We start from the raw sequence: 11,762 nt of genomic DNA, 5'->3' as shown, positions 1-11,762 counted from the left end.
ACTACAGGTTTTTCAATGAGCATTTATCCTAATAGCCATATACATGTATTTTCATGTGGGTGATGTTCATTCACGTAAGTACTAGTTGCTGCAATATCTTTCCTCTGAAGCTGTAATTTAAAACTGATGAAGGCACGGTAGGAGCATAAAGAAGACAAAAACATTTCTATTATTATCCATCAGTTTACATTTATTGAGAAAAACCATACAAAAAAACATTATACAGTTAACGTGTACCCATATTACATACAATGCCAAGCTCAAAACCACATTTTTGTAAAGCATTCAATTTACCTCAAGTCCAAGCTGCATCTCCCTAAGACACTGTTCCCATCACAGTTGCCTTTTAAAGCCAATCTTCTTTTTACACACGGGTAGTTTCTGCAGAGAACACTTTTCTCAGGACGAAAATGCATTTCACATGCACGCAAGAGAAATATTTGTGCATACATAAGAGTTTCATAAGCTATTACTAGGGAAGAGGGAATCCTGTCAACTGTATGCTTTCTGAAAGGCCCAGGGTCCTCCCTTCCTCCCACCATTTCCAGAAAAAAGCAAAATAAGAAGCTCTTAGCATGCAATGGAAAACTTAAAAATCACTTTGGAATAGAATAGGGGAGAAACAGTTTCTATCATCCAATAAAATACCACCAGAAAAAACAATGAAATATGTCAAGATAGGCTGTGCAAGTTGAATAATGATCCTGTCTGCCTGGTCAATTTAAATAGGTGACCTATGATCATGTTAAGTTGAAGATTACCCACCCGACATTTTACTTCATGCCCTATTAACATCTATGCTGCAGAAAGCTATATGAAAAGATTTTTCCTACTTTGAGCTTTATGCTTCCTCTCAGAACTATTTATACTCTTCACATTCTACCTAATTTGTGAGATTCTAAGGGGGAAAAAGCAAGAAACATTTCAAGATAGCTTTTACTACATTCCTAAGAAAATCCCATCATGTTTTTGGATCAGGGTAACTCCAATAATGCATTTTCTGTTCTCCCAAGAACTAAGAATTTGGAGAGAGTTGAAAAATAAACTCTGTGATTAGTACAAAACAGCATGCCTGTAGCCCATCAGTGAGAAAGCTGAAAGTCAATACACCTCAAATGCTACACACTAAGGTAAGAAACTCATCTTCCACACCCTAGCAACATACCAAAAAACAGGCTTTCTTCTTTACTTCCTTCCACTGGCTAAACTTACCAATTGAAAGACTGTTAATACATTTTAGGAACAACAGTTGTAGAAAAAAAAGTACCATGTAAAAAGAAGTGAACAAATGACTCACCCCAACACTAAATTCATGGAATCAAAATCCAAATGGGACACACCTAACTTTTTCTTGTGTCAAAAACGAAGTCAAGTTACACATTAAACTACAGACCATCATACATTGAGTAGCTTGAGAAACTGAAGCACAACTATTAATTTAGTTCAAAAAGTCAATATATCTAAGCTTGGCTGTTTAGAAGAATATAAATTAAAATAGATTGCTTATTATTATTGTCACACTTTAAAAACTTAACAGATTATGGAACATTTATGGTCAAACAAATAATACTTTAAAGAATGAAAAGTGATCAAAACAAAAATTATACCCTACACCATTACGTATGGGATACATTTCAAATCTGTTATGTTTTTGCCAATTTTACCTTCTACATGGAGCCCTTCTATGGTCCATGCTCATCGGCTCACCAATGGCATACACTCAAAGGATTCCTCTTTACTGGTAGTAACTATCTCAGGACCTGATTCTATGAGCTATGATTTGGTGCTTGCAGCATCTTCAGCACTGTGTGTGAAAATGAAGGCAGTATTTTTGAATATTTTTCTTTAATGTACAGATAAGCAGGACTTTTGAAAGAGGAGCAGCACATTTTAGAAACAGAATAATCAACAAACAAATAGATGCTGCTTTACTTTAAGCTAAAAAAAAAAAAGAAACAAAAACCTGTACCAGACCATCTATAAGACATACAAACATTTTAAACTATCAAAATATACAGCAATTCAGTTAAAGTATCAAGAAACAGGATACACTGACTGCTATGTAGATAAAATATTATTTGCTGTACTGTTAACATTTAACTGGTGCACATGCTTTTCCAAATAAAACATACTAATCTGTGAAACTCCAGAATCTATTTTCCTACCACGTCAAGTATGAATAAGCAAACTAATTTATCTAAAAATTCCACTAACACACTGTAAGACAAGTTATCAAGTTCAGTGATAACAACAAGAAGTTATATTCTTTATATTTAAGTCTTACGTGTTTGAGCGAGAACAGTGCCCTACTATAAAAACATTTGTGAAGGCTGTTGAAGTTTCTAACCACAGTAATTCCTGCATATTTTAAAGGTTTTGATTCTTTAATTGCAACAAGTAACTATTTGAGGAAAAGTAACAAAAAATACGTATTTTGCTTAACTTCAATTAATGCAATCTACTCATCTTTTCTAAAAAAAAAAAAGGATACATATTTACCTAGAAATAGAAACAGTTGTTTAAAAACTTAAAAGACTTTCCACTGAAATGGAACCATGAGTAACAATGCATTTGGGAAAGCAGCAGATTGCTTTTCAATACACAACCACAAAGATCTCACAGGGACAACATTAATGTACTGAAATATTTAAATTTATATACTTCCTTAGGTTGTGCTTACCTGTTGCTTTTTTGCAGCAGAACCTAAGGTGGAAGGTCTGGGAAGGCACTGTGAAGTATAAATAATTGCACTGTTTGCAATTAATAAAGATTTTATACCTTAAATGAATCAAAATCAACAGCCTCCATTTTGTGAATGATAAAGAATCCAGTGAATTCAATTTTGCTCAGTTTAGTACATAATAAATGCACCATTCTATAAGGTTATCTACAAAATACCATGCAAAATATCTGAACTATTAAACTTCATACCCTACACTAAAGATAGCAAATACTGTCCTATCCTTTTATAAGGTACCAGAATAATTCCTAATTGTAAAAGGGATAAAAATAATTCCTTCTATTTCTACAGCACAAAACATACATTGCTAATTACCTGAATAAACTACTTCATTTTTTTCAAGCCTTAACTTTTACTTCTCTGTGCAGCCACCCTAAAAAAATGTATTCTCAAAGCAACAATACGGTGTTCCAAAGGATAAAGCAAACAACAGATACAGAATTAAAACATACCTACATCACTACGTATCTTCAAACTAACTGAAGACAACGACAACTTCTGTCTATCAAGTGGTTCCAAAAACTTCAATGTTATGATATGCATACTTTAATACACTGAATGATACAGCTGTCTCAAAGAGTACTATTACTCAGATAAACAAAAACATGATTTTCTTTAGCTATGGCTAAACGTTTCAGGAATACTTACCCACAAAGCTCACATTATGTGTATGTAATATGTATATTCACAAACCTATGTTTCTGAATTAAGAAGCAATTACGATTTTCTAAGATAACAGCACTGTATTCCAACATAATATTCACACAAGTATGGCATTTTCATTATGTGGAACATCGACAAAAAGATACTGTTGCAGTTCATCAATTTGTCATTCTGATGTACTTACAGTGCAATGCTCCTTGAAGGAACAATCAAGGATGATACACAGCACAGTCCTCCTCACCCCTATAGAGCTAGTTCTATACTGGCTGGATCAAACCTGCACTTCAACAGACAATGGCAAGACAGACTGTATTGCATGTAGTCTAATATATGCAAAGAGCCAATAAATATGCAAAGAGCAAACATAGGATTTCAAGAGAATCAGACTTTTAGTATGAGCATTAGAGCAGTAAGTTTCAAGTATATTAAAAAAAAATCAATTGATTCAAATACTTGTCTTCAGTATTTACAAAAACAGAAGTTATCTGCTTTGCAGGAAGTTCTCAACCACTCCCCACCACTCAAACAAAACAGCGTTTCAAGGACAGATGCATTTTTTTTTTTTTAACCTACTATGCATACCACATTGACTTTTCTACACTAAATTTTGAAGTGGACTACTTCAAACTGAAGGCTTAAGCACATTACACTTAAAATAAATGTTATAACTAGTCTGAAAAATCCTTAAAATAGTTATACAGGAACAGTTTTGAAGTATTCAATTAAGAACAGAACCTCTGTTATAAACAGCTGTACAGGTCTGAAACAGTGGTCACATATAAAAGGAAATTTCACTGTTAACGCAATGGAAGTATGCCAAAAGATCACTTTCTTAAACACATGCACTTTTAAACAAATAGAAAGAAAATTAAGGTATCAAGATTATTGGTGCTAGGCAGCAACATACAATGAATGAAAGAGATCCTCCATCTATAACTATTCTGTGAGAGGGGAAAAACATGCTAACGACAACTTCTTAAACTCAAAGTTTCAGGGGGAAAAAATCTCATTTCTGTACAGGTACCTTGATTCAGCGTTGCAAATCAATCCTATAACTCTTTAAATACCCACATATCCAACTTACCGACACAGGAGGTTTCATATTATTTATTGTAAAGCACAAAACAGGCATTTTAAAAGTGATAAAGAATACATTGAAAAAGTACATTTATATCACAAAGCATCGACCACATAATTGCAAATACATTTGCTGGAATGTGTACATCTACACTAATACTAAAAACAAACCATTTTTCATTTCTACACAGAAATATTACCTCCTATCAGTAGTGATAGATATTTTGTACATTTTCAAAAACACTATTTTTTTTAACCAAACAAAATTAAGATCTTCATCAAGGCGTCTGCATCCATACATTTAACAAAGGTTTTTTCCCCCACACAATGAAGCAAATACTGTATTGTCCACTTCTTATTATTGGCCCTGTGCAGAAGAGATACATAAGAGATACACAAAAAGTTAAAGAAAATCCTTTAAATCGAGCTAACTCAGGAGTGAAGCCTTTAAGAAAGAAAAATTGGTTAATGTAAATGGTGGTGGCTTCTTGCATGGTTTTCAAAACCCTGGGAGGAGAAAGTTTTTTCTTTTTCTTTTTTTAAAAATCAAAATCACCAAACATATGGATAGATACAGAACTCAAGTTATCCAGTAAACAAAGTCATCTATTAATTATTCTGATAGTTATTTTGCTAGAAAAAAAAAAGAAAAGATGCATACTCCAAAGGTAACGAAGCAGGAGACATGCAAAAAAATATCTATAACCGCTGAAACAGAAGCCAGCCAAAGAAGCACATTTAATAAACTGTACCTGTGGTGCTGGAGGATGTTGTGGCATTCCCTGTGGACTTGTCTGGGCGTAATATGCTGCCTGTTGTCTGTAGTACTCAGCCCATGCTGCACTGTAATCCGGCTGACCACCTGGCGGAGCTCCAGCAGGCGCAGGAACTGCTTGACCTACAAGTATTTACATTTATATAGCCTTGCTGATGCAATAGAAGTGAGAAAATTTCAAAATCTCACTGCCTAACAAACGTCATTCTGCTTATCACAATATTCCTCCAAGTCTTTTGAACGTCCTTGTATCTGCTCCTTTTCCTTTTGACCTAACTGCTCTTCCCATGATGCCCATGTAAAACAAAACCGAGGAACCATTAGGACAGAAAATTTTCACTCTTGAATCATGGTTCCAGAGCACCAAGTCTTTAAAGCATTTGATCGAAACTGTCCTAGACAACCAGTAGCATTTATATTGAAATACAGGTCAACAAGGGAGATCAGGTCATCTGCCTAGACTGACTGGGTTTGTCACATTATACAGGCTGCATTACTTAATTCAGACACTAATTCACTCATTCCCCCAATTTTGGCACCCTTAATGTGATTTTGGGGTTAGTACAGGTTACTTTTTTCAAAAGAGCATTAATGTTTGTAAACACTTATTCTAGAACAGAGTATAGATCTGAAACATCTCTCAACCCTTACTCAAGTTCCAAGCCTCTAGAAGTAAGTGTAAACACATACACGCAGCTGAGAATTACCAATCCTTCCAACAAAACCAAGCTGCACCTTAAAAACGTTGTAAAGGTGATAGACCAATATACAAGGACTCTTTAATGTATCAAAAATATTACAGCTCCAACAACAGGGAGCTTCCCAAGGACAAGGGCTGAAAGGTTTCAACCCCATCCACAACCCCTCACTTTTTATTCAGATACAAGATCACTGAGCACCCTTCTGCAGAAAATGAGTACAAAGGATTCTAAAACTGCTTTCTTAGGTATCAGGTATTGTTTGTTTTTAATACTTTTACACAGAATATTCACATGAAGAGGACTAGTCACCCACACTTCTCTACATGAATGTTTCTCCCAGTCCTCTCAGGTATATTAAGTGTGAGCAGGGAAGCCAAACATTTGGCAAAGCACTATGCTGAACATCTTCAAAATACAATCTTCCTTGTCTAACCATCTATACAACTTACGTAGTTTTTCCACTTACTCTGTAGATATCATATTAAAAGAAACAACATCATCTCCATCAGTTTTTGAGTAAAGCAGTAAAGCAAATGTTTTCCCAAAAAACATTAAAAATTAAGAGCTGAAACCATGTTACAATTTACACTTCTGATCTATAATTTTCACCTAAACTATCTTTAATGTGGTTACTAATTATCTCAGGATGCACTTTTTGCAAGTTCACTATCAATTTATGACATCAGAATTCTACTTTCAAATTATTTAGTTAGGTCTGAATCCAGTTATGTCAAATCTAAGACATTTTTTACACATTACGACCCAAGAATCTTTCAACATTTAACCAGCTATGCTAAGGCAGTGCTTAAGTTCAAATAATAAATCAAATACAGGAAGTTTGACATCTACTCTTACTGCCCTAGAACGGGTTAGTAAAAGCTTGCAGTATTTTAGCTGCATTGTTACCCCACTAAGTATTGCAAGCCATTCTGAAACTACACATGGAATTCAGCAGCTTAGTCAAAACCTCCCCTGAGTGCACAGAACTGCACTGGAACATGCTCATTAACGTCCAGATTCACCTGGAGCACTAATAAGTGAAACTGATTAACTATATTTAAAGGCAACATAATAAACACAGAATAGCTCCCCATTAAGGCAGGCTAAGAAAGAAAACTCCAGATGATTCTACATTTCTTCCACTTCTCAAACACGGAGGGTGATTCTAGTAAGGGAAAGCTTTTCTTTTCCCTTGTTCATACTACAATGCTAAAGGAATCATTAAACAGTTCTACCATTTTATTATGAAATCTCTTAATTACAAATCAAGACCACAGTATATTATAATAACTTTAAACAATAAATTTACAAACTCCTATAGTGACATATAGATTATTTACTAAAATGTCACTTCACGTTTAGTGGGAACTGCCATCCTTGGGAGATTTTTAGAGCCCAGCTATACAAATCTTTATTTCAACTCCTGTAGGCGGAAAGAAAAATAGTATGCCTTTAACTCAAGACAACAGCACCAACATGTCTTAAAGAGTTAAACTGCTGTCTTGTTAACTTGTAATACGCTAAGGAACTTTAAAACAAATTGTCTCCATTCATGACTTAGGGTACCACGAAAACAGAGGATCCGAGTCACCTACAAGATCCATGTAGAGTAACTTACCAGTGTGGATAAGTAATGTCATCAGTTCTTCAGTCTTACTTTTAACTGTATTTGTTACTCAAAGCAATAGTTCCTGAGCAAAATAAAGGTCTGAAACACAGGATGGATTTTGCCACTATATTTCCAAGTTGGAAACAGGTTATTTTCAAGTCACTCTTATTATACACTTAAAGTCATGGGCAAAACACATGTTCTCTGTGAGTAGCTGTATCCTGTTACACAAGTAGGAAGTCACTTTGGAATACTGTATTAGAATTTTCATTGGGTAGTCCCAAGTTTCAGTTCAGTTTTCTGAAACTGGACATGTAGAAGTTTATTTAACAGTTGTTTCTGTTATTATCTTTGCTGTGGGAAAAAAAGTGAAACGGAGTCCAAGAACAACCTGTAATTCCTACTTTTCTCCTTTTGCATGAGTTATCAGAAACAGTACCATTAGACAACTACAGGAAGCACAAACAGCAGTAGCTGTATCTGAGAGACTGGAGCCCACAAAAACTTACTGATAGAGAGCCTTCCAATTTGTCAGAATTTTTACTATTATTAAACACTGTTAAACTTTAGGCAGTGTTTTTCCCTGCCTCCATATTTAGTGTTAGATGGGGAATCTCTGCTCTTCAGCCCTACTTGTTCAGTTCAACCTCTTTTCTAAGTGGATCTTAAGTGAAATTACATCTTCCATCTCAAGTTTTTTAACATACTGAAGAAGCACGAAGTTCTCATGATTTACAAACAAACTTCGTAAGAGTGCAGATATCAAGAGCTTCCCTTCAGGCAAAGATCAGAAAAAGAAGTGAAGATCAGAACTACTCGTTTTTCCTCTTATCTGAGACTTTTGTGTTGGAATTTATCAACTTTGAATTTTAAGAGCAATTACTTACATTTCCTGATGTCTCCTCTTGAATTAATACTCCTCTTTGGACATGCTCCCAAAAACCTTATAAAAACTCTTTTCACTAGCTAGTATTTAGTTAGAGCACATGCAAGACTAGTGCAACCCAAACTTTGCTTTCCAGAGATAACAAGTAAGAGCCAACAAGTTAAATTACTCTTACAAAGGTAACGAAAAAGCCCTTGTACTTTGCATTGAAGAACATGAACTGAACTAAGAGACAGTTAATTTAGGAAAAAAAAAACCACCAAACACAATACAACAAAAAATAAATGAAATAGGAAGAAAAAGAATGTCCATTACATCTTAATTTTAAGTGTTTGAAACTTCTATTGCAATCTTCATGACATTTTTCATGATATACTATTCTTGAAATATCCCTTTATCTTTTCTGTTTCATTTTAACACACTGTGCCAAAATAAATAAGAATGCTAGGCCAAAACCAGATGCTACTGTATGTCTCGTCAAAGTGAGATCCCAGAGCACTGGTATTCGTAAGGCTATTAGTCCTCTGCGTACAAACCTACATGATGTACGATATCCAGGAGCGGTCAGTATGGCCAAAACACTGACATGCAAGACCTTACCACAACTTAAAAGACCATGCCTTCTGCCAATGTATCAACACCACATATTCTTTCCTTATTCAGTAAATGAGGAGCCTTAAACTTAATGTAAACGTATTTCAATTCTTAAAAGTCAGGCCAAGTGAACTATTTTTAAGAAGCTAGCAATTATACATATACTGCAGTTCAAAACACAGGTCTTATATGCTGCAAAGCAAACACAACTGAAGGAAGTGGGTGATATAAATGAAGGTCAGTTATGACATTTAATACCTTCACCACAGAAAGCAAATGTTAAAGAAAAAAAGGTACATAATCTTAACAGGATAGGCAACAAAGCTATTGAACAAGAAAATCAACAGCTTCGTAAAAAGCAGACCTCCAAAACATACTTTCATATACTTAAAAATACTCAAATTGAAGCATCTAAAAGGCGTTGTTTCCCAGTGATCAAGTATAGACATTTAAGTAGAAAATATTTTGCTAAAGCTGATTACTAGCATCAATACAAGTAAATGCCTTCAATACTGTTTTCTGATTTTCTTCAATGTTCAGGGGTTTTAGGTGCTACAGCTCAGAAGACAAATGGATAACTCATTTTCTTTAAGGAAAAACAAAACAACGACAGCAACAACCTCATCTAATGAGTTATGCAGATCTACAGCATCCTACTATACAACAAGGAAAACATGCACACATACCCATTTTTTTGTAGTACTCCTCCCATGCCTTTGTATAGTCAACCTGTCCTGCTGGTGCTGGATTTGGTTGATCTCCTGAATTAAACAATAACAACAAAAAAGGTCTAAATAAAACTATTTCTGTTTAGATAAAATGACTTAAAAATCATCACCTGAATTTTTCAGTAACAATCTCTATTATTCAAATCTGACCCTAAAAACCTATGTGGTACAAGCTTCTACAAATGCAAATAATTATTAGAAGAAACCACAAAGAATTACTTGAAGTATTCAGCATGTGTTCAAAATTCTGTTGTAAATTGTACGTCACTCACAGTACAAAATACTAATTAAAATGTGTTAAGCCTCATGCAGATTGTGATACACAACTAAATACTACGAGTAGTTTTCCTAAAACCACTGAAGTGATGCAACTGTTTAAGTAAATGACAATTAACTGTTTTGCTCATTCCTTTTTCACTTGTGATTGACCACACTATGAAGATGCAATTAAATCAGCCCAAGCTGCTGGAAAAGTATGTCTTTGGAATTATATTACAAGACATATTCAAGATTACCCTCAGTACTGCTGAAATGAAGGAAATCAACACTGAAGGCTGTAAGCAACAGTTTCCCAAGAAAACAACCCACCTTAGAATAAGTTTACCCAATATATGAAGACAGCAATAAAAAATAATAGGTCATCTACACACCCAGAAAGGAGAAACTAATTCATTTTATTGAACTGCTACCTTGTCCATTAGTTTGGGTTGTAGCTGGTCCACCAGGAGGGGCTGCAGGTGGTGGCTGTGCTTGCTGCTGATAGTAGTGAGCATAATAAGCTGCCCATGCTGCTGAATTGGGATCTGTTCCTGGCTTGCCTATGAAACAAAAGGTAACCACTTATAAGAGTAATACGAACATAATGCTGCTCTCAACTTACCCTGTCTTATGCACTTGTATTTTCCTCCAAGAAAAAAAATTCATCTAAACCAAGTAATCACATTAACCTGTTTTTTCTTTCTGGCACAAACTTTCTGTCAGGTTTCAGACAAGCATATGGTACAAGCTAGACTTTCATAGGACTGCTGAGATAATACCATTCTAGAACCCACACTGCAACACCATTTATTAATTTTAAAGGTGATATAAGCAGAAACATTCTCACATTTATTTAAGTAGTCATGTTACTAAATGGCAGCGAAAATTAATCATTCTAGCACCAAACAATTTCAATGGTTTCACTTTCATTATAGCCTCACACTAACAATACCAGCACATGCATGCCAAATATGTATTTCTGAAAATAGAAGTATACAAGTCTTACTATGCATTTGCAGTGTTTGATAGTTAAATCTTAAGCTAAAAGTGAAATACAGAAACACAGCATTTTAAGAACCTGAATTCTCATACATGGCTATAAAGCATCACTGTTTACTTACAGCTTTTTAGTAAAAAAATGATTGTAACACTTGCATCTTCTGCAGCTATCTCCATGCTTCCCTTATTTTTAACTACATCTAGGTAGGCCAATGATGGTGCTTCCTAGAGTCTTATTTCTCTAATGTTTTTCACATATAGCCTTTAGGAACGGTTATTCTTCTTGCTGAATCACACAGAGATTGATTACATTAACAGACTGGCAATCCACAGAAATTGTAAATCTACTATTAGAGACCATGATGTTTCATAACACAACCAGCATCTTTCAACATAATTTGCATCCTTAAAGAACGAAAGTATCTGCAAATAAATGGGGCCGAATTATGGAAAAACTTCACATAAGACACAGACACAACAAAATGTTTTAGGAGAACTAAAGAATATTTCCCCAAACCAAAAACAGGTAAGTGAGTGACTAACTAAAGAGAAATAAAAAAATCCCTTGAACAAAGCAGAGACATGAAACAATAAATTTCACGCAGTATTTCATTTGGCAGTAAAGTCAATCGTAACCAGTTAAAATGCATATTATAGTATCAGCATATAGAAAGCAAAGTTAACAGACTGTTTCCCTTTTAGAAATACACTGCTTGCATTGACAACAGTGGA

At 34.7% G+C, this 11,762-nt stretch overlaps 1 protein-coding gene across 25 annotated transcripts in view; it reads right to left on the bottom strand.

Moving 5' to 3' along the window:
- The window catches only part of FUBP1 (far upstream element binding protein 1), a 39,783-nt gene that overhangs the window by 14,327 nt on the left and 13,694 nt on the right, over positions 1-11,762 (bottom strand). For 4 of the 25 annotated variants that reach the window (XM_048058927.2, XM_048058931.2, XM_048058935.2 and 1 more), the window contains 4 exons: positions 10,463-10,591; positions 9,732-9,806; positions 5,233-5,378; positions 2,681-2,728 (listed from right to left, as the gene is read on the bottom strand). In XM_048058927.2, coding sequence (XP_047914884.1) covers positions 2,681-2,728; positions 5,233-5,378; positions 9,732-9,806; positions 10,463-10,591 — 398 coding nt within the window. Of the gene's footprint in view, positions 1-163; positions 3,686-4,492; positions 4,848-5,232; positions 5,379-9,731; positions 9,807-10,462; positions 10,592-11,762 lie in introns of those variants that run through there. The other 21 variants (XR_007161434.2, XR_007161432.2, XR_007161430.2 and 18 more) reach the window with 18 other exon arrangements.

Source organism: Anser cygnoides, chromosome 8, assembly GCF_040182565.1.
Source record: "Anser cygnoides isolate HZ-2024a breed goose chromosome 8, Taihu_goose_T2T_genome, whole genome shotgun sequence".
Taxonomy (NCBI): domain Eukaryota; kingdom Metazoa; phylum Chordata; class Aves; order Anseriformes; family Anatidae; genus Anser; species Anser cygnoides.
Note: the sequence above shows the minus strand (reverse complement) of the source record. Positions and strands in the feature narration are given on the sequence as shown.